The sequence below is a fragment of the Vigna umbellata genome, chromosome 1, assembly GCF_029865625.1.
Source record: "Vigna umbellata cultivar VRB3 chromosome 1, Vumbellata_1.0, whole genome shotgun sequence".
Taxonomy (NCBI): domain Eukaryota; kingdom Viridiplantae; phylum Streptophyta; class Magnoliopsida; order Fabales; family Fabaceae; genus Vigna; species Vigna umbellata.
In genome coordinates, this window is record NC_142165.1 from 46,106,879 (window position 1) to 46,129,993 (window position 23,115).

At 34.4% G+C, this 23,115-nt stretch overlaps 2 protein-coding genes and 1 long non-coding RNA gene across 6 annotated transcripts; 2 read left to right on the forward strand and 1 right to left on the reverse strand.

The window, feature by feature from the left end:
• Positions 1-1,901: 1,901 nt before the first annotated feature.
• On the forward strand, positions 1,902-13,095 carry LOC124826305 (protein ACTIVITY OF BC1 COMPLEX KINASE 8, chloroplastic-like). Of its 4 annotated transcripts, none has more exons than XR_007027846.2 (23): positions 1,902-2,505; positions 2,706-2,841; positions 3,645-3,811; positions 4,463-4,583; positions 4,703-4,803; positions 5,067-5,165; positions 5,819-5,929; positions 6,040-6,119; positions 6,250-6,319; positions 7,194-7,267; positions 7,375-7,444; positions 7,556-7,644; positions 8,190-8,314; positions 9,130-9,210; positions 9,294-9,354; positions 9,465-9,519; positions 9,603-9,701; positions 9,948-10,037; positions 10,627-10,686; positions 10,795-10,922; positions 11,473-11,561; positions 11,650-11,693; positions 12,688-13,095. XR_007027846.2 is itself a non-coding variant. In XM_047299100.2 (21 exons), the coding sequence occupies exons 1-20, from the start codon at positions 2,044-2,046 to the stop codon at positions 10,909-10,911; spliced, it is 2,268 nt and encodes a 755-aa protein (XP_047155056.1). In that variant the 5' UTR covers positions 1,903-2,043; the 3' UTR covers positions 10,912-10,922; positions 12,688-13,095. The 4 variants fall into 4 exon arrangements, 1 of the variants encoding a protein (XP_047155056.1); XR_007027847.2 differs by having other exon boundaries at positions 11,473-11,553; XR_007027848.2 differs by lacking the exon at positions 11,473-11,561.
• LOC124826306 (uncharacterized) lies at positions 12,716-14,464 on the reverse strand. Its single transcript, XR_007027849.2, has 2 exons — positions 14,114-14,464; positions 12,716-13,847 (listed from the first exon to the last, which is right to left on the reverse strand). It is a non-coding gene; the product is annotated as an uncharacterized LOC124826306 (long non-coding RNA).
• Positions 14,465-17,301: 2,837 nt separating this feature from the next.
• LOC124826307 (Tetratricopeptide repeat (TPR)-like superfamily protein) lies at positions 17,302-19,784 on the forward strand. The gene has a single exon (XM_047299101.2). The coding sequence runs from the start codon at positions 17,358-17,360 to the stop codon at positions 19,311-19,313; it is 1,956 nt and encodes a 651-aa protein (XP_047155057.1). The 5' UTR covers positions 17,302-17,357; the 3' UTR covers positions 19,314-19,784.
• Positions 19,785-23,115: the final 3,331 nt, after the last annotated feature.

A 23,115-nucleotide genomic window follows, 5' to 3' on the forward strand; every position in this document is an offset into this window, starting at 1 on the left:
TCATACAAGCTAGCCACACTGTCCAATTGCACTCAAGACCACCTATGCTCAAATTCCCTACCTTAGTTCCTCTCAAAGGACTAAAAACAATACTCTCTTAACCTTCTACTCCTCTAACATGACTAACACAGGATTTCCACCTCAACCACATCTTCCTAACCCAATTGGTCATTGGAGAAGAATCAGATGTCTGAACGCATCAGTCTCACCTTCGACGCTAGCACATATGACTAGTCACAACTAACTGGACCAGGCCAGGGCTGCTCTATGATCAGGGATGTGCCAACTCAGGTTTTTAAGATTCTTCTATCCTACCAACAAAGTGCTCTCACAATTTACAGTTAATTTATCTAAGTTACCCAAACTGTCCTATGGTACTCTAGACCCCCCATTGTCCAATTTCCCTACTCCACTTCCCTCACAGTAGCCTAAGACAGTACATGTACCCACTCACTACCCATTGTAAGTATTTTTATAGAGTCCTTACTCCATTCCAGAAATCCAGTACAGCCAACACACACTCATCCAAGTCAAACAAGGTTTAGTACACCATGGATACACAACTTCCACACATCCAGCAGATACAAATCAACATGCTTACCACAAAATACAATTCAACAGTAATAAATTGCAAACTATCAAGCATACCCACAGTACAGTTCAAACAAAACATAACTAGCTCCCCTTACCTTGAAGTTGAGCAGTACATCCAACTAGAGTGCCCTAACAGTGCCTTCACAGTGAAGACCCAAACAATGCCCTACAACCACCTAAATGGTGACGAAAACAGCTCTTAGAGTTAGAATAGACAGAGAATCAAAAGGAGCACCATGCAACCAGTAAAGTTGCATGCCCTAAGTTCAAGAAAAAGTGGAGAAATCTACTTACCCGTTCGAACGAAAATCTAATCGGATGGAATGGAAGCTCTCAACTCCGTGAATGAAAGCACACCACCTATTCGAAATTTTCACGGTGGAAAGTGGTGGAAAGGTAGAGAGAAGTCAGAGCAAGAAGAAAAAAATGGAGATGAGTCTAGAAAGAGAAAGAGAAACTGGAAATTGGTTCAGAATTGGAAGAATGAATAAACCCCTTCTAAGGTCATGGTGCCTTTGGCCCTTTGGACCTGGCTGCCTCAGAAAATAGGCCCCCTAACCGTAAATTTTCAGGACCTTACATATACACATATAAATATATATTATTTTTAATCTTTCTTTTATCTCATTTCCTAATAATTCAATACGTGATTAAAATGGGTTAATTTTTGAAAAGAGGTTTCTGAAGTTTTATTTTTTTTAAATGATGATTATTTTTTCTTATTACTCATGATTACTTCAATTCTAACCTTGTGAAAAAAATTTCAAACTGAATGAAGTTCTCACTTTTGATTAGTACATTATAATTGGAAGAATAAGGTTATTTTTATTAAATTTATTCTAAAAAATGCTATTTTCATTATTATTTTTAATATGCGTGAAATAGAGAAGAGGTACAATTTTATATAAAAACAAACATCTTTTTTAAAAACAACTGTGAATAATAGTTTATGAAAAAGTATGAGATGAAAAAATATATAGTTAATATCTGAAAAATATAAAATATAAAAAAAAAGAGAAAATTTAGGAGAAGATAGAGTAACAGTTGTGAATGGACCATGTATGCTATCTCGGATGCATAGCCCTGAATCGTAATTGGCAAGCCAAAATCATGGGAGCGGACACGTCATCATAAAGCGTCCAAATATCTTCCACGCAAGCCGAAGACCTTTGTGGCTGAACGCACTCGCGAAAATCCTGACCAATCACAATCTTACAAAACCTTGGTGTCTCATCTTTTCTTGCCACGTGTCCTCCTTATCACCACCCCTTCCACTCCTTTTTGGTTTTATGTAACTTCACTTCAACTCTTGCTCTGTCTTCGTTCCTTACTCTTCTTCCTCTGTTTCTTCACTCTCGCACTTACACCTTCCAATTCGATTCCAATGAAATCTAGGGTTTTGCTTTGATCCTCTCACACACTCTCTCTGCTTCTCGCACTCATCAATCAATGGCTTCCTCTTCGTCTCTACTCTTACTCCAGCTCAAATTTCTTGCTCCGCAAATCACCACCAAACCACGCCGTTCTCTCTCCAGATTTCACTCTCGCTCTCCCGCTCGGAGCTCCAGGCGCAATGCTAGTATCCGCGCGGTCAAGGAAGAAGGTGCCGTCATTGACAGAGTGAATGACGTGGAGTGGAGTGGGAACGGAGTTGCTGCAAGCGGACGCGGTGGTAACGGCGCCGTTAATGGTTATGTGAATGGCGTATCCGGCGTTAGGGAGAGTGGGAGCGCGAATGGAAGCTTGGTGAAGTACGTTAATGGCAATGGCAATGGTGTGGCGGCGGAAGTGGTGGTGGAAGATTTTATGGGAGCGTCGAAACGGAGAGAGGATGGACGGAAGAGGAGGTTGGAGGAGATTGGTAAAGAGGACGCGTGGTTCAAAAAACAAAGTGCGGAAGCACCGATTGAGGTATGGTTGTATTGACGGCTTTGATTATTTAGGAGTTCCATCTTAAGGTTCGTGTGTATGAAATAACATTTGCTAGGAGAAGATATACCTTTACATAAATCTTTGTATCTCGAAGGGATTAAGTCTTTGACTCTCTGCCGGAAGAGGGGGAACAAAAAAGGTTGGATGAGTGAGATGAACTTGTGATTTTTTTTTTGCAGGTGGCGGTTGCTCCTGGAGGTCGATGGAGCAGGTTCAAGACTTATTCGATGATCCAGAGGACGTTGGAGATCTGGGGATTTGTTATAACTTTTATTTTCAAGTCTTGGCTAAATAATCGGAAGTTCTCTTATAAAGGTTTGTTGTTTGGCTTCTTGGCATGATGCGAATGAGGTGTTCAATGTTCATGGATTTGCTGAAATGACTCTTAGAGTGTTCATGTGAAGGAACTTGGGATCCATTATATGTTGATTTTATTGATTCAATAAACAAATGCGAAGTGTATTCAATGTGTTAGTAGTGGGAATGTTTTCTAACAGTCGTGTATTCTAGAAACGGTACTTGTAGTACTAAATTACGGATATATGATTAAGCATTATTCCTTGGGTGTTGGAGTTCTAGTGTAAAGTTAGTTGAGTGAGCATTTGAGTAATTGCAATCATAGAGCATCAGCTAGCGATTTTAGCATTTGGTAGAGAAGTTTACCGATTTAGCAGTGGGAAATGGAAGCTAAGAGCAATAATTTAAATAGTAAGTATGTGAGCCCTTACAGTCATAATTTGATTATTTAGGTATATTTGTTTTTCTTGAGATTTATAATCCTGCAGTCTCACTATATGTCTATGAGATTTGGAACATATTTATTTCTTATTATGCGTATGAACTTGAGGTCTACTAGTTGGAAAAGTTTGGTAGTTATTATGGTAGCCAGAGTTGATTCATACTACACTTAATGCCAAGCGCATGTTTGAACCTAAATAGTTATTCTCGGTGTTATGAATCTATGATATTTATCAATTTTTCCTGTTTGGAAATCGTTTTCTAGCAACAACACATAAACTGGTTAACATATCAATTGTGAAGTGCTTTTTATTGATTTGAGGAATCTCAACAATGTTACCATTTGTTTTTGATTTGACGCAAAAAGATATTATTGACAGGAGGAATGACAGAGGAAAAGAAAACCTTAAGGCGAAAGACCCTTGCCAAGTGGCTGAAGGAGAGCATTCTGAGATTAGGTCCTACGTTTATCAAAGTTGGCCAGCAATTCTCCACAAGAGTGGACATTCTTCCGCAAGAATATGTTGACCAGTTGTCTGAACTTCAGGTGGAATTGGAGTTTTGGTTTGAACTTATGTTATAAGATTATTTCCTTGCATTGTGCTTATGTTGTATTTTTTTTAATCTAGTTTATTTATGGTATTTATAGTTTCAGAAGAACAGGAAAATTTCCCTAGCTTCTAGATTTGTTCTTCAATTAGATCTTTATTTGTTGTTTGCTTTCTATTAGTTGTTGTTATTTTGTGATGGTCTCCTTTTGTTTCTTGTTGAGTAATTTTTTATTAATAAAACCATTTTACTCTTTTAATCTCTTAATGATCTTATGAATTCTGATAACTTAATTGTGTTGAAAAGAAAAGAAAATACTTGTGAAATATGTTAAGGGCGAATGTCTCAGTCTGTGTGCATTTTACTGCTAAAGTTCTCTGAAAAATTGTTCATTACACATTGTCATTATGAACCCCTATGAGGATGTTTATTCTCTAGGTATTAATCTGAATTTTTTTTTTATATATTTGTTTGCCTACATTTTCTAAGCAATCATGTCTTGTTATCCTTGTATTCTTCAGATCTAGGTGTAAATCTTATTTATTTAGTTAGACAACAATTGGTGCTGTTTGACGTTAAATTGAGAAGTACGAAATATATTAAGTTTGCATTTACTCAAAGCCTAAGTTACCTGATTTTCTGGGTTCAGGATCAAGTTCCTCCATTTCCCTCCGAGACTGCTATAGCTATTGTTGAAGAAGAACTTGGATCTCCTGTAGCTAGCATCTTTGATCATTTTGACTATGAACCAATAGCTGCTGCAAGTCTTGGTAATCAGTGTTTTACTTCACACATATTTGTAATAGTAAATGTGAAATCAGGGAAGTTGGTTTTAGGTTTAATATTTGATGAGAAGAAAGAAATGTGAATATCTTTTTCCCCATTGCAGGCCAGGTTCACCGTGCAAGATTAAATGGGCAAGAGGTTGTTGTTAAAGTGCAAAGGCCTGGTCTCAAAGATCTTTTTGATATTGATCTTAAAAATCTGAGGGTCAGTGTCATATAATGCTTGCACTTTTAGTGCTGTGTGAAAATGTGATATTACGCTCTGATAATTCTATTACCTTCTCTTTAACTTAATTTCCTATATTTAATAACCTTCCAAGATTGACAAATCTTTTTTAAAATTTGAACTTGGTTTTAATTTTTTTTTTTCTTACATGAAGCATTTTTACTAATAGAACTTGCTTCCTTTGAAGACTTGCAGAACTAGGTAAACCACTGATACTTGGGCCTTTTTTTTACCTCCTCCAGGTCATTGCTGAATATCTTCAAAAAATTGATCCTAAATCAGATGGTGCAAAGAGGGATTGGGTTGCTATTTATGACGAGTGTGCTTCTGTTTTATATCAGGTGATGATATTCTGGAATGTTGTGTCATTCTTAGGTTAATTAAGAATAACCGAACAAAGTCACGTGTTTGGTTTACTGGCTCTCCATCATAAAGATGTCATTCTGCTATAGGGAAATCAAATATAGAGGTTGCACGGATCACAACTCATGCAGAGTTTGATTATGTTGAGGTTCTTGGAAAGTGTGAAGAAGCTGGCTTTGCTCTTTTTGGAATTTCCTGTGGGGAAATCAATGAAGTTCCATTTGATGATGGAAAATCTTATTGCAAAATTTTATTAAAGATTACTGAAGGATTATTTAAACGCCTTTATGTAAACAGAAAGGAGATGACTTTACCTGGCTAGGTGGTAGAGTAAAATGGAAAAGAGGGGCTTTTGGTTTTTAAATGTAATTATAATGCTTCAGCAAGAGTCATGCTTGTTGAGATTTCATGTCACCACTTGTTTTCTAAAACCTTGAACAGCTTATTGCTTTTCACGTTTTAAGTTTTAGAGCTTAGCGCCAATATATAAAGGACCATTGTAATAGATTAGTAGGTTTTTGGTATTCATTTATGGATCTTGTTCTTGTTTCTGCAGATGTTTGCACAAGTTTCCTGCACATCCTAACTTTATCTGATCCTTGTTAATGTGACACGAGTTAAATATTTTCAGGAGATTGATTACACCAAGGAAGCTGCTAATGCTGAACTATTTGCAAACAACTTTAAGCAATTGGATTATGTGAAAGTCCCTACAATCTACTGGGATTATACCACACCCCAGGTTTAACATTCAGTTCTCATAGATAACATATTGCAGTTTATACATCTTTACCATTTTTACTTATGTATTTCTTTTTTTATCCATATAATTTAACTATTTCTCCAATGCAGATTCTGACAATGGAGTATGTTCCCGGGATTAAAATAAATAAAATACAAGCTTTAGATCAACTGGGTGTTGATCGGAAAAGGTTAATGTCATCTGAATTTCTTCAAGCCAAGTTACTATTGACATTTTCTCTTCTACTTCTGTGAATTTGAAGAACTGAGGATGGCTTTTGAAATTCAGAATTAGCATAATGTCTACTTTATCTTTTACAGGTTAGGGCGATATGCAGTGGAGTCTTACTTGGAGCAGATTTTATCACATGGTTTCTTCCATGCTGACCCTGTGCGTACTGTTCTTGTTCTTAGAATTGTTGAGTTGTCTCTCATGACTTATCTTTTTAGAATGATGGAGAGGATATAGGGAGGATGTGTTTGGATGGGTGCGGCATATACCCCCCAACCCCAAAGTTGCCATGAAAATGAAGAAAAATGTGTTTTAGTGTGATTATTTGTGTTTCTCTTTTTAAATTCAATAAACATTTTTATAAAAAAAGATGGTTGTTAAAAAATATACTACAGTAAAAGGTTTACATCTTTTATTTACATTTTTTAACTAGTTTAAAAAGCTTTTTGTACAATTAATTTATTCTTACCCACTCTTCCTCTCAAGTGGAGAGAAATTTCTCCATTTCCTTCTTATTTCTATTCTTCAAAGCAACTTTTTACTTTATTTCTCTTTTACTTCCATCTATTGTATATTTTTAGCATGTATTTTACTTCTAATGCAAATAGAGGATTAATGATTTGTTTGGATTTTCTTGTAGCCGGTAAATTGTATGGTTTAGCCAACATACAATGCTTACTATCTCTGAATTTGCTCTTATACTATGATATTAGAGCATCTTTTGCCTGAGGTACAAAAAGCTTGCTGCTTGTGTCATATAAATTATCATCTATTACATCGGGAAGCTTCCCTAGGGCTTATTCATGAGGGTTTTAGAAGTAACTTTCTGTGTTGAGGAATAGTGACTGCCATGTATCCAAAATACTATGTTAGGGACTCGTTAAATATTGCGTTGCCATGCCTTTTTTCCTTCTCTGGGGAAGAAACTGTGTTGAATGAGGGATAAAGGTTTTTCATATCAGATCATTATCACTCTAGGGGGTCAATTCGACACTCTTGTAAGTTGTAAGTAATATTTATACCATTCATGCAGCATCCCGGAAATATTGCAGTTGATGATGTCAATGGTGGAAGATTGATCTTTTATGATTTCGGAATGATGGGAAGGTATTTTGTTTATCTTTTCTGTATATTTATAATATGATAGTACCAGTCAAACACACTCTTGGTTTGATGAATACATTTGCATTTATGATTGATGTTGCGCCTTACAGTATCAGTCAGAATATTCGAGAAGGTTTACTTGAAGCTTTTTATGGAATTTATGAGAAGAATCCAGAAAAGGTATAATTGGTTTTTATGGATGGTGTTCCATAAAGGTCATGAAGAATATAGCATGATATTCCATTCTCAATTTTAAATTACTTACCAAATGGAGCTTGTGTACCGATGCAGGTCCTTCAATCAATGATTCAAATGGGTGTTCTTGTCCCAACTGGAGATATGACTGCTGTTAGACGAACGGCTCAGTTCTTCCTTAATAGGTAATTTATTTAATCTATTTAGTGGGAATGCACGAAATAATTCAAAACATCTACATTGACTTAGAAGTAGTATTTCTATAAATCAATATCATAATGTAGCAGTAGCAGTAGCATGTAAATCATTGACTGATTCCTGCAGAGGCTGCTTAAAACTACCTTAAGAAAGTGTTGTGGATAGGAGATTCTAAGCCTTCTATCTCGGAAAAGGGAAATTTTGTTCATTGATTGCCTGATTGGGCTGTGGTATCTGGCTGTCCTGAGTAGATATGTCTTGTGTATAGTGATACTAGTGTTGGCTCAAGTGGTAGGATCAAATTGCACCGACTCAGAGTCAAAGTGCTTGACTTTTTTTTCCCCACCAATGAAAAAGAAATAGTGATATTATTTGAAAATTGTTACTGCAAATTTCTGACTACTTGTTGATAGTTTAAGCCTATATTCCCACTAATAATTTTATGGTTTAGAACGTCTATACTCATTAGTTATTTTAGAAACCTACTAGAATATCTGACGTTGAGCTCTTGAACTATTTTTTCTTTTTGTAGTTTTGAAGAGCGTTTGGCTGCACAAAAGAGAGAGAGAGAGATGGCAACGGCTGAACTTGGATTCAAAAAGCCATTAAGCAAAGAGGAAAAAGTAACGAAGAAGAAAGAGCGTCTGGCTGCAATTGGTAATGCAGCTGGTCTATTGTGTCTTTAAGTTTAGATTATCTGAATGTATGCATAAAACAATTATTGTCCATGAAATGAGTCATATGTGAAGATAAAAAAGGATGAGTCATAGTGAAGGATATATTGTTTTGGCTATGGGTTATGGATTGGACTTATTATTTTATCCAGTAGCACTCAAGTAGGTCAAAAGCTATATACAGTTCGACATACTATTTGTTTCTTGATTGGTTAAACTGATTTCATTCGTAAAGTTTGACATGACCTGTTGTGTCAACTATAAGAATTTTGTAAAACTTTCAGTACTTCCTTGGGTGTTTTTGTTCTATTAGTAAAATGCAGGTTTGGTCAAATGGATTTTATCATTCCCATTCCCATACCTTGTTAAGTTATTGGAATGGGAATGAACATTTGGGGTACAATTATGGGAATATGTATTCCATTGCAGAAGTGATGGTATCCGATTCCATTTTCCAACATGTTTTAAAACTGGCCCATCTCGTCTGGCTTACCTGTTCGGGTGCCAAATCCTTTGGGATCAATATATTTGTTTCAGACCAATTAAGCCCAAAAGTTTGATCGGCTCACACTTGGCAGGCCAAGTCTATTTTTCTTGTATTTTCTTAAAGTCATATCATATGAAACATAAAAGAGGGAATGAAGTCATCGTTTTATTTCTTTTCATAGCAAACACAACATAGAAATAAAAGTTTGATTACTATTCCCATTTCATCATTCCATCAAACCAAGCGTGATTTTGTTCAGTAACATTTTTTAGTCCCTTTTCACTTACTTGTAGCTCTTATACTTTAAACAGGTGAGGATTTATTAGCCATTGCAGCAGACCAGCCCTTTCGTTTTCCTGCTACATTCACATTTGTTGTTAGAGCCTTCTCAGGTTAATATTGGGAGTTTAATGCGTCACTTTTGTATCTTCTATGCCTATAACTGCAAGGTTACCAGTAATTATTTTTATTGCAGTGTTGGACGGCATTGGAAAGGGCCTCGATCCTCGTTTTGATATTACAGAGATTGCCAGACCGTGAGTACCCTATTCATCGTTAATAATGTTTTAATTCTTTTTAGACATTAAAAAATGTTTTAATTATATGCTTTGCATATCTAACATGGCCATCTTTCCTGATCCTGTAGTTATGCTCTGGAGTTGTTAAAATTCCGTGAGGCAGGAGTTGAAGTTATCCTAAAGGCAGTCACAGACTTGTTCTTCTATGTTTGAAGTCAGGACAAGTATTATGATTCCTTTCTCATATCTTTCTTCTAAATGTACAGGATTTGAGAAAGAGATGGGACAGACAATCTCAAGCATTCTACAATTTATTTAGACAGGCTGATAGGGTTGAAAAGCTTGCTGAAATCATCCAAAGATTGGTGTGTATTGGATTTTTGTAGACATAATTAGGTTGTGTGCTATGTTTAACGTAGCTTATGTTTATTCCGACGAAACAAAAAGTCGCTTCTCCATTCATGCATAAGGATCTGTAAATATATCTGTTTAGCAACTTTCAAACTTCTAACCAACACGTACACTCAGTTATTCGTTTGATTCACATCTGTTGTTTGTTCTGGATTTCTGGAATTCTACATCACATCCTCCTGTCCTTTGTTCTTGCACAGGAGCAAGGTGACCTAAAGCTCCGAGTCCGAGCATTGGAATCTGAGAGGGCATTCCAGCGTATTGCCGCTGTCCAGAAGACAATAGGGAATGTGAGTAAATCTGCCCTCTAACACAGTGAAATTTTAAGTTAACTTGTTTCTTGGGATTTGGTTTGACTCATTGAGTCCAATTAAAATAGCCAGTTATCATTTTCTGTAGCTATGCATGCCCATCAAACAGTATTGATTGTAAATCTGTTTGCTTTTGTATAAATAGAACTCTAAATTATGGAAATTTAATGGATACCTATTCCTGCTCTGATGACATAGAACTACATTGGATATGCTTACCTGCCTTCAAACATTTGTAGTTTTCTTTTTATTAGTTTGGGACGTTTGTGAGTGCCTTGCGGGTAGTAGTATTTTTATGTTTTGGGAAGGCTTGAATCATTATTTTTCAACTTAATAAAAATCAATCTAGCATTTCTTATCTTTCAAGAGATTTTTGAGTGAATAGTGGATATGTATAGTAAGTTGGCTCTTAACAGAATTATATTCCATGCACGTACTTTTTATAAACCATGTCTATGATGTTTTAGAATCAATACTTTGAATATATGTATGATATGTGTATATGACAAGAGATGAGAAAATTTGGCCGGATAATGCATATTTATGTTGCCTTTTTGTCAATTAATAGGCAATAGCTTCTGGGAGCCTAATAAATCTTGCAACAATTCTGTATCTGAACTCAATTAAGGTAAGCGGTTCTCGTTTCATCTTTTTTGGGGTGGTTTTCAATCAATTAATTGATTGTCTGGTGGTAGTGGCACTTTTTCATTTTTAATTTTCATGCCATCTATTTCAGGTGCCTGCCACTATAGCATATGTGTTCTGTGCAATCTTTGGTTTTCAAGTGCTCTTTGGCATTGTGAAGATCAAGAAGCTAGATGAACGGGAAAGGCTGGTTACAGGGACTGCATAAGCAACTACTCGGTGAATTTCTTTTCTTTTTAAAATTTTTTGGATGTATGTTTTTTGTTAAGATACTATGCTAAAGGGCAATTATGTGGTCAAAAAGATTATTTGGCATGCTTTTGACATGCCATTCTTCTGCATTCCGTATCATGGTATTTGTTTAAGCCTAGGGACCTGGTGGATATGGGTTTTAGTTGTGCAAACAGCCTCTCATTCTTATCGGTAAGGTTGTGCACGATTTACCCATCCCAAAGACAAACATGGAGGAGGCTTGTGCATTGTGCTGTTCTTTTTATGGTCTTCGTTTCTTTTTCCCTGCTCATAGTCTCTACGTGCATAGATTTGAGCCTCTTATTCAGACCCATGGTTGGGAACCTTGTGAATTGAATGCTTTTATATACTTTGGTCTTAATTTGAGAACTAATTTATGGCGAGTTTAAACATGCAACTTGCCAATTTTAGATGTGAGAAAATGTTACTTGATGGCATCACCCAGTTAATAGGCACAGTAGCATACTGTGTTCTGACAGTGGCTAATCATCTCGTTTATGTTACAATTTTGAAACAGATTAACTATTCATGTGGATAATAGGTTTTTTCTTTTGGCCATGATCGTCTATTGGTCCTTGAACAAAAAAAGAAAAAACTGGTATTCTGGTAACACCCTTTTAATTGTGTTCTATTTCTTTCTTTTTTATTTTTAGTGTAATCAATAACCTTGAGTCACAATCCTTGTTTGTAACAGGAGACAAATTCTCGTTGTTTTCTACCCTGGGGAATTCAAGTGAAGTGAGTATGAAATCCCACGCTGGTTAGACATAGGTTAAGTGAGGAAAATATAGAGGAATGGCCATATGTTCCTTGTCTTTGGTTTTAGGTTGAGATGGGGTGTCTAGCGTGCCTGTTCTTTCACTTAACCCACGAATGCTGGTCCATCTCCTCTGGAGCTTACTCTAGCTGCCCAACAAGTATTTAAGATGTTTTTGTTCGGCAGAATATTTGTCACGAATTCTTTCACAACCAAGTTTTTAGACGGATCGTTTAAGAACACTTTAGTTGCTAAACCCCATCTTGAGGGGGAGCAAACACATTTGGATTTACACTTTGAGAGGAAGAATGTTAGAAATTCAAGCGAACGATGAAGCCTTCACTGATTAATGATGGGTTACACTGAAGACAAATTTTAAGTGAAAAATCCGCATATTCGTTATCTTGAACTTTAGGGTAGAGATCTATCTCACCATCGCAACCTTGTGCTTAGTCCATTAATGGAGATCTACCTGCTTTTTGGATAAAAAAAATGTTATTTAAGGGGTTGCAGAATGCAAATTCTGATATTTACTTAATTTGAAGTCAAAGTATATTAATGCGGGTCTATGCGTTTTAGTCTCTGTATTGTATTAGTATGGATTTTGGTTGGTTGGCTCTCTTCTCCTAGGTATGGAAAACTCAAATTTAAGGAAATTCAAATTTCAAAAACCTTGTTTCGTGGTATGATCAATTAAATATAATTGTGTGAAAATTCTTAGATTTCTTGACATTATATATTCCCATGTATGTAATATGATGTTTATATACCAAGTATGAACATATCTTGTGTTTGTTAGAAATCTTACACGTAGTTATAATTTTCAGTCAGTTACATAATTGAAATACAAATAGGGGGCTTACCTGTAAATGGGTTGATATATATTTTGTAGTTCTTATTGAACACTGTTTTGGGTTCTTGGCATGCTGCCCTGATCCATGTACTTATATATATATGTCCTTTGATCCACTGCAGATTTAGGATGGACACGTATCTTTTGTTACGGTCATGATAAGAACATACAAGCCAACCTTCGGGTCACGAAATTGATTTGAAGTTCAAACTAAGTTAACATCTTGACATACATCAGCATGTGCCAAGGCTGGCAGGCATGCTGAAGTGATCGGGCTAAGGTAACCAATTGGCGAGCCACATTTTTGTCATTAACATTCTTACCTCATCCATATTGTAAATTTTATAGGCATTGGTGTAGCGTTTATTGTTGTAATCACCATATAGTATGGTGGAGCTTCCGACATAGTTTGACAGCTGGAAGCTCTACTTGTAACTCGTACATAACTTTGTCCAATGAGGATACAAATGTAAGTATTTGTCATAGATATGACGTTTGTCAGAAAATGCAGTTATTATGGTTACTGTTTATTGGCTCGAGCGTCTAATTAGGTTCGTGATTGTGCAATCACATTATGAAGACATCCACATGGGCATGCTCTGTTAACTTCATATCATGGGCTGTTTTCTATTTTAATACAGTCAATGTTTAATGTCTAATATACACGAATGTTAGAAATTAATTATGTTCGAATAAACTACACTTTAATTTTGTTGACGCTTTTTTGTATTATATTTTACTGAAACAATAGAGAATAAAATTATAAAATTTAGTTGAGGCATTCTTAATTTTCGCGTGATAAATATTCGTAAAAGCAAAAGCTTCTGAAGGATCAGTTAGTCTGAAACCCTCAGAAATTATATTCTCGTAAAAACTGATCCCAATCTCAGCATTGCACGTTATCTTTATTGCGAATTAGTTCAATAACACACTTGTTTTGTTATGGAGAAATTTCATTGTCATACACTAATAGTCATAAATTTTACTTAATAGTGAAAAATGTTGCAAGCAAGCATCTGTATGAGCCAACTCCAATCGAGAAGACAGAGCTTTACTAATCAAATACCACTCAACAGCAAGAAGTTATAGATCCTTTACATTTGGACATCAGCACATTATCCCGCAGAAGAATTCCTCTTACTACAAGACAAGCAACGAAGCTAAACTTTAACATCTAAGGCAAGGAGTTGGTATAGACATAATCTTCATTCTCTAATACACTTTCTTCCGACCCACTTCTGTCTTCCTTGCATTCACCCCTTTGCTTTTCACACCCACCTGTCTGAATAATTAAATCCATTTATCAAACCCTATTCACATCTCCATTTATCCTCTGTCAGTTTCATTACAATTGTATTTATTCAGAGAATGATAATGTATTACAAATTTGTTTATTTTTACAGTAATTATCTTGAAAAACATAATAATAATAATCCATGATAGATTGATATATCTAGTTACTAGCAGTAGTACACAAAGATTACGCTCTTAACTTATTCCCATAAAAATTATGAAGATGTAGATTACAGAGCAGAGATTGAAACTCACAATAGTTGCAGAACTCCCAGAAGGCGGAACTCCTTGGGTGATAAGTGCTTCCCCTTGAAAAACATAAAAGACATTGAAGGTAAAGATGAGAAATAGAAAGAAAGGCGGTATGATGAGTTTCATTGTATTATTGTAGATAGAAAGGTGTAGGGTATGTGTGGTAGAAAGGAGTAGGTATAGTAAGAAGGAGTAGAGGTTTTGAAAATTGAGGCGACAACATTGACAGTATTTTGATAGTTGATATTGTTTATTGAGATAATGTAGATCGAATGAAGAGTGTTTCAGTATTCTTCTTTGACCTGTCCCCGGATTCCTCGGCAACATAGCTCGATCCTCAAGAACTAGGTTGGATCATCTTGTTCTTTTCTCACATCAAATATATATAAATATATATATATATATATATATATATATATATATATATATATATATATATATATATATATATATATATATATATATATATATATATATATATATATATATATATATAACCACCCAACAGATCCCACGTAAGAGAAAAGATCTGCCACGTTCAACCCAAACTCACTCTCACTCTCACATCGTTACAAAACTCTATTAAATGTTGTATTACATGGACATTTTTGTCACTTTCTAGTAATACTTTCTTCTTTGTGAGGGATTCTTTCATTAAAATTTATATCATTTATTTATTTATTTTGTTGTATATATCAAAAGTTTTACCCTTCTTAATTAGCCAGAAATAAGTTGGATGAAAAATATGAAAATAGTTAAGATCTTTGACCCAAGAGAGTAAGAGGGGATATATATATATATATCCTTCAAACACTTTGAATTCTTATTTTACTTCTCACGTACTTGTATTTATTAATTCTATTTCTTTTCATCACACCAATGGAACCTTAAGGTTAGGCTTTTTCTTGTTCTACCTTCATCATTACTATCTCTAATTCCATACTATATATAACAAAAAGATTAACATATCGATAATTCCTCACTGCATCACACTCTATCACCGTCATTGTCCTTATAACCATTATCGTCATTATATCTTTTTCTTCTATGTTGTATCTTTGATTGCAATTCCATTTTCTATTACACTTTTGTTGAAGAAAAAGAGAGTAAAATGTTAAGTGTGGTGAAAAGTTTATTGTAAAACACATTTCGTATATGTTTTAGAAAATTTATTTTGAAAATCTTATTCCATATGTTTTGTTTCGAAAAACATCTTATCTCAATAGTGTTTCTCCTTGGAAATAATACATTCACATGAAGACATTCAATTCACAAATTATGCATAATAAATTATGGTTCATGTCTTAACTTCACTCGGCGTATCTCACATGCACACATACTCAAGGGCAAGGATAAAAATGAACCTATACAAAATAAAATTATGATAAAGTTAAGATTGTAGAACTTTATGTTAGGACTTATATAGTACATTCTTATCTTCAAACAAATGAGTATATCAGACAAAATTTTATAAAGAGTGCAAAAAAGAAAATGTGATAATTTTTAGAGTAACGAACTTTTATAAAATAAAATTCAATTAACTGATTTTTCTATTTATAACTGACATTTTAATAATAAAATAATCAAGTTTTATTTATAAATATTATTTTTACTTTTAGATATTTTCTAGAATAAAAATGTATTTGCCTTACCAAAAAAGAATTTTATTATTTCAACAATTTATACTCACTCTTTTTTATATTTTCAAAATTAAATTTCAATTTTGTTTTAAAATAGTCAATGATTAAAAATAATTGTATATCACATGAATTATTTATCTTATAATGTAAAATATAGTATAAATGTCAAAACGAGTCTGTTAATGAACTCGACACAAAAAGGTTGGCCAAGTCATGTTTTTGAACCCATTTTCTTCGTCATTCTCACCACCCACAACACAACACAAAGAGACTAGAGAGTTGTCCTATTATGCTAAGGAAACATAACATTTCTTCACACGGACAAAACACACTATGCACTCATAGAGTCAGCCCACATAATGCCATGTAACTTGTGAGCCACCACTACCACACAAACACGTCGCAAGCGATCACCACCATGTGAGATAGAGAGGAAGAGTGTGACCACCCACCACAAGAGATTGAGAGGAGGTTCACACGACCACCACCACTTGAGATCGAGAGTAGGCTAGCAACCACCACTAGATGAGATCGAGAGGAGGTGTGCATAGGGATCGCAAAAAAATCTGCGCTTGCGGATATCTGCGGATAAAATCTGCCACAGATAGTTGATACCTGCGAATATTTACTATCCGTGGATTGCGGGTGGATTTTTTTTTCGGATCGAGTTACAAGTAGACACTATCGTGCTCGACCTGATGTGTTGTCATCCCTAGACGTGCGCGACCCACACACCATAACATGCTACATGGTGCGAGAGAGAGCTAGATCAAGAGAGGAGTCTCCGTATTGACAAGGTGACCCACAATAACCCTAATTAAGATTTCATGTTGCCATAATTTTTGCTGATTGAAATTTCTAGTTGTCATAATTTTTATGGATTGAGATTCCTTGCAAATTTAAATTTTAGCGGCGTGAAATAAGTTCTCAATGTAAAGATAAAGATGACTATGATTAGGAAGAAGAAAATAGTGAATGGATTCTAATGATGATGGATGGTAAAAAAGATGATGGGTGAACTGGTAAAGATACGAAGAAAAAGTTGGCCAACCCATATAGTAACGGAACAAGTTCAATCTTCCAACTTACTTTCTCATTTAGACTAGCATGACCCAATTTGATTTTGATGAATTAGAATAGAAACAAACCTAAAACAATCAGAGCAGTCCGTTTTAACACTCATTATACATATTTATTTATTATAAATCTTAACCATAACATAATTCGTACATTACAAAGTATTTATTTATTATAAATTTAGTCTTATAAATAAATATTTATCTTGCAAATTATATAGACTAAAATAACTATGTACATGTTAAAATTAATAAAATATTCTTTCTAACTTCCTATTTTGAATAGGTTCTTTTAAGAAAGAGTTAGTATTTGAGTCATATCTTTGCTTCTCGTATTTGTGTTCACATTTATTTTTTAATTTTATCATTTAGATAAAAGTTTTTTTTTTAAATTAAAGTAATTATTTTTTTAATTTTATTATTTAAGTGACTGATTTTTAAATTTAACTTTTTTTTTTTCAATTTGACCGTTGAATGATGTTGTTTTGTTGGGCAAACAAGTGTTGTTGGAAAGAACCTCAGCAATGAGAAATGGTAAGACATTACTGTGGTGGTGTCACTCCATGCATCAGCCGTTCATGGACCCTTTTCACTTGGAACTCCAAAATAAGATACCTTGTGAATCAAGGTCATGCCCACGACGCTCTTCTTCTCTTTCGCCACATGAAGCGAACTGCCCTCACACCCAACAACTCCACCTTTCCCTTCCTCTTAAAAGCATGCGCCACACTCTCCCATCTCCTAAACTCCAAAATCATCCATGCCCACGTCCTCAAATCCCGCTTTCAATCCAACATTTACGTGCAAACTGCAATGGTTGATATGTATGTCAAGTGTGGTCAGTTGGAAGATGCACACAATGTGTTTGTTGAAATGCCCGTCAGGGACATTGCTTCTTGGAATGCAATGCTGTTGGGTTTTGCTCAATCTGGCTTTCTTGATAGGCTGTCTTATCTTCTGCGTCAGATGAGGCTTTCGGGGATTCGTCCTGATTCAATCACTGTTTTGCTACTCATTGACGCCATTTTGCGTGTGAGAAGTCTGACTTTTTTGGGTGCAGTTCATTCCTTTGGGATTCGAATTGGTATTCGTGATGATCTTTCCGTGGCTAACACTTTGGTTGCTGGATATGCCAAGTGTGGTGACTTGGGCTCGGCAGAGACAGTGTTTGATGAATTTGACGCTGGTCAAAGGTCTGTTGTGTCCTGGAATTCTATGATCGCAGCATATGCGAAATTTGAAAAGTATGTCAAGGCTGTTAATTGTTACAAAGTGATGCTAGATGGTGCATTTTCCCCAGACATTAGCACAATTCTCAATTTGCTTTTGTCATGCGTGCAACCTATGGCACTGTTTCATGGTTTGCTAGTACATTCTCATGGAGTTAAGTTGGGTTGTGATTCTGATGTAGGTGTGGTGAATACTCTTCTTTGTATGTATTCCAAAGGCGGGGATGTTCAATCGGCAAGATTTTTGTTTGATTGCATGTCTGACAAAACCTGTGTATCATGGACTGTTATGATTAGTGGGTACGCTGAGAAAGGATTTATGAGTGAGGCATTGACCCTGTTTAATGCAATGGAAGCTTCTGGTGAGAAACCGGATTTGGTTACTGTGCTAGTTATGATTTCAGGCTGTGGCCGGACGGGGGCGCTCGAACTCGGAAAATGGGTTGACAATTACTCTATCAACAAAGGATTAAAAGATAATGTTGTAGTTTGTAACGCACTAATTGACATGTATGCCAAGTGTGGATCTTTTAATGATGCTAAGGAGGTCTTCTATGGCATGGCTAACAGAACCGTCGTCTCCTGGACAACCATGATTACTGCCTGTGCTTTGAATGGAGATGTTATAGATGCTTTGGACCTATTTTTTATGATGTTAGAAATGGGGATGGAACCAAATCACATAACATTTCTTGCTGTTCTCCAAGCTTGTGCACATGGAGGTTTACTAGAAAGCGGATTGGAGTGCTTCAACATGATGACACAAAAGTATGGCTTAAGCCCTGGTATAGAACATTATTCTTGTATGGTTGATCTTCTTGGTCGTAAAGGACGTCTCACAGAAGCTTTAGAAATTATTAGAAGTATGCCTTTTAAAGCTGATGCTGGCATATGGAGTGCATTGCTCTCTGCTTGCAAACTTCATGATAAGATGGAGATGGGTAAGTATGTGTCTGAACAGCTATTTGAATTGGAGCCTCAAGTGGCAGTTCCATATGTGGAGATGGCTAACATATATGCATCAGCCGAAATGTGGGATGGAGTTGCAGATATCAGAAGGAAGATGAAATATCTTCGACTGAGGAAATGTCCTGGGCAGAGTATTATTCAAGTGAATGGGAAATCTACTGTATTTACAGTTGAGGATAGGGAACACCCTGAAACCTTGTACATATATGATATGCTAGATGGCTTAGCTTCCCATTCTAAGAAGGGACTGCTAGGTTATGCAGAAGAGATTGTTGAAGGTTGGGAATGAATGCAAAAAATATTAATAATAATAAAATTACAAAAATAAAATAATAATAATAATAATAATAATAATAATAATAATAATATCAATATCATAATTAATAATAAATACTAATTTTTCCACTACAAGAGGATCTGTATCTTTTTTCACTTTCTTTTACTTTCACCATTGTGGAAACCTAATTTGTTACGGAGACTTTCCTCTTTCACCAATCCATGCCTATGCACTCTGTTGCATCCACCTTTATTTTGGTCAATTCTGGAACTTAAAATCTTTTTTAACTTTGAAATTTGAATTTAAAATTGTCAATGTTGAGCTATGATGCCTTCTAATTGAGTCCAAATGGTCTCTTCAAGTCACTATAGTCAGGCGTTCAGGTAATCTGGAAGTAGTTGTCTGAAGTGAAGAACCATGTAGGACTTAAGAACAATTTTATCAGAACTTTATTTTTTTTTGTTAATTTAATATGTTACAATTCACTATACTTTTGTTAGTTTATTGTTGAATCCTCTGGTATTTGAGAACAAATAATGAGGTTTTTAATTATTAATATTTCGTATCTTTATTGTTTTTTGTTAGTTTACTGATAATTCCAGCAGACGAGTACAAGAAAGATTACGACAAGTAAAACTGGTCTTTATGTACTTTTTGTTAGGTCAAGTAAGTTTTGTGTCTATTAAGTTATTTCTTAAATTCCATATAATAGTGTATTTTCTCTATTATTTTAACTTATCACTTTAGAAGCATGATTTGAATATTGAAAAAGTTTATATGAAAATGTTACACTAGTTTATTTCAGTTTTTTATCATCTTTATAATATAATTTATAAATATGAACTTTTTCCTTTCTTTATATATATATAAAATAAAAAATTATTTTAAAATGGCATTAATATGTATTTCATATTTTTATTATAATATTTTTAATTTATATAATTATATTTTTATAAGCTAAAACTAATATAATATTTAAATATCCATGTGTTACACGGGTGTAAATACTTTAATATAATATTTGTGCTTGGTTGTCGACAAGTGTCTTTTACAAACCACTTTTTACTTGTTTTGGGCACAGTTTTTTTCTCCTTTCCATTTAATACAAACTTTTTATCACTTGATTCTATTTGTTTTCAGATTTTTTAATAATGATATAAATTACATTATTACTTACTTTATCGATAATACATAAGATTTTAAATATATAAAAATAAATAGTTTCTGAACGTTTGGATTATAATTTTAACATAATTGTAACATCTCCTTTTAAACTATTAAATAAAATGTCACAAAATATAATTAACAAGAAAACTAAAGATTTCTAAAAATAAAATATTTACATATGATTAACAAGAACCTAATTATGTTTATGCTTTACCTTTATCCCACACTAGATTAATTGAGAAAACATTCTTTTAAACTCACACCATTGAAGGTGATCATTATAAAAGGAAAAACAAGCACAAACAACATCAACACAAGAAGGTAAGCTAATATAATAAAAGAGTCCATTCAGACAATTGTGAAACATTATACAACATAATTCATCTCCAAACCAAAACTAATCTCAACATACATAATTTAGACTCGATCAATTCAAATATATGTATTGATGTCAGATTATGACAAGTTTTGGCACTTGTAGTGGTGGAACAGTTTGGCTACCCCAAGTTATCACAGAAGGTTAGTCCGTCTACCACTTATGGACAGAGAACACTAGACCATAGACTAGGACTTCTTGCTACTCCTCACCACATAATCCCCTTTTCTATCTAAGATGGAGCGATTATTGGAGCGTCATAATAACTCCCAAGGTTGAGTCCCTACATCAATACATCACTCAACAACACACCACAATGGAATCTCCCCACGAGAATCATGGAATTATGTCTATATACCATGCACATGATCAACTCACATACTCATCATCATCATATATCATACATCATTATATACATAATCTTATTTCCAATTCATATTATAAATTAATTCATACTTCATAATAAGTATTATAAACAAATCATTCAAACAATCACATACATTGAACACACCTTAAGAAGTATATAAAAACTTAATTGAAAATTATGATATTCTTGCTCAACCAACAGATCTGTTCGCTCAGCTAAAAGTGTCTGTCGGCCCACTCGCTCAACCACCATGGCTTGCTCTGCGAATACAGAAACAACGAGTTCTGCTCGCTCAACGCCTATACTCGCTTAATGAGTACAAAAACTGCTTGCTCAATGACTATACTCACTCAGCGAGACTATAGAATTCTGTAGAATAACAATTTAACAGAATTTGAACTTACCAACCTTGAATTTTCTAATTCCCACCCTCCACATGCATTTACAACTCCTATTTTCTATTTCAGACCTTAATTGAACTCATCAAAGTGTTTATGACTCAACTTAAACTCTAATATTTTCATGAATTTCTAACTCACTCAAACTAAAACATCATTTTAAAGTCCATAATTTAGTTATACTCATTCCTAGACGTAATTTGGTAAACTCAATCTCTAAACAAGTCGTAAATAGCCTAAAAAAAGACTTTAAAACTCAAAATTCTCCATCTAATCCTTATCTCAAAATCTCGCCTAACAAAACCCCTATTATCACAGAACTAGCATACAACTCTACCAAATCACACTCACCAATTCAATATCATTCCTTTTTAGTTAAGGTTCTTTACAAGTTTTAAATGACTTTAAAACAAATCCCAATTATTAGTTATCAAACCAAAGTCGCTCCTCTAGAATTTCATGTACTAAAACTTTAATTTAGACTAAAATCAGTCCAACAACACTCTCCATTTCCTACTTTCCTCTCTACATCATATTTGTACGTATAAAACTTCAAGACAACAACATCCAAAGCTCACAATATTATCAAAGCACAAGCACACACCGAAATATTAATCAATAGGTAATAATTCGCTCTTCAATATGCAACATCGCTCAATAAGCATTTCAATTAATATCATACTCAATCAAGCATAAATTTCATTACCTATCAAACACAAATCCATGCTTCTAAAACAAAAATTAAAGCGAATATTAGCTTAACTTACTTGATAGAAGACCAAACCGTTCTAAAAAGGCTAAAACAGCTCCAACGTACATAAATTCTTATCTGTTCCTAAGAACCACAAAAACACAATCATGATACATTATTAGAACCACTGATCATCAAAGAGTCTTATAGAAGACTTAAACTTCACATGCAAAATAAATAGAGTTAGCATGCAAAGAAAACAAAATTAACCAAAGAAAGGTGCATAAAACCAACTTACTCTATCTGAGAAACTGATCGATTAGACTTGAAAATCTCGTCGTGAGAATTACTCAAACGGTCTCTGATATTCAAATAAATGAACAGGGATGAGAACCCTTAGGCTTTGTTCACTAGAATGGACTTGGGAGAGAGTGATTGAATGGATTTGAGAGGATTTGAAGGTAAATTTTTTGTTGTTTATTTGAGTGAATTTGGAGGTTAGTGAGAGTAAATTTGGAAGTAAAGTTTGTGAGAATTAGTGTAGGATTTGATTTATGTGACAGATTAAAAAAATTTACTTCTAAATCCACTCTTACTTACTTCCAAATCCACTCAAATAAACAACAAAAAATTTACCTTCAAATCCTCTCAAATTCATTCAATCGTTCTCCTCTAAATCCATTCAAGTGAACAAAGTGTTAGAGAAAAGTCAGAAAATTCTAAAAAAGTGATTTCTAGATATAGTGTGTTTTAAAATAATGAAACTCATTCGTAACGAAACTATTTATATTAAAACAATTTAATATTAAAATAAT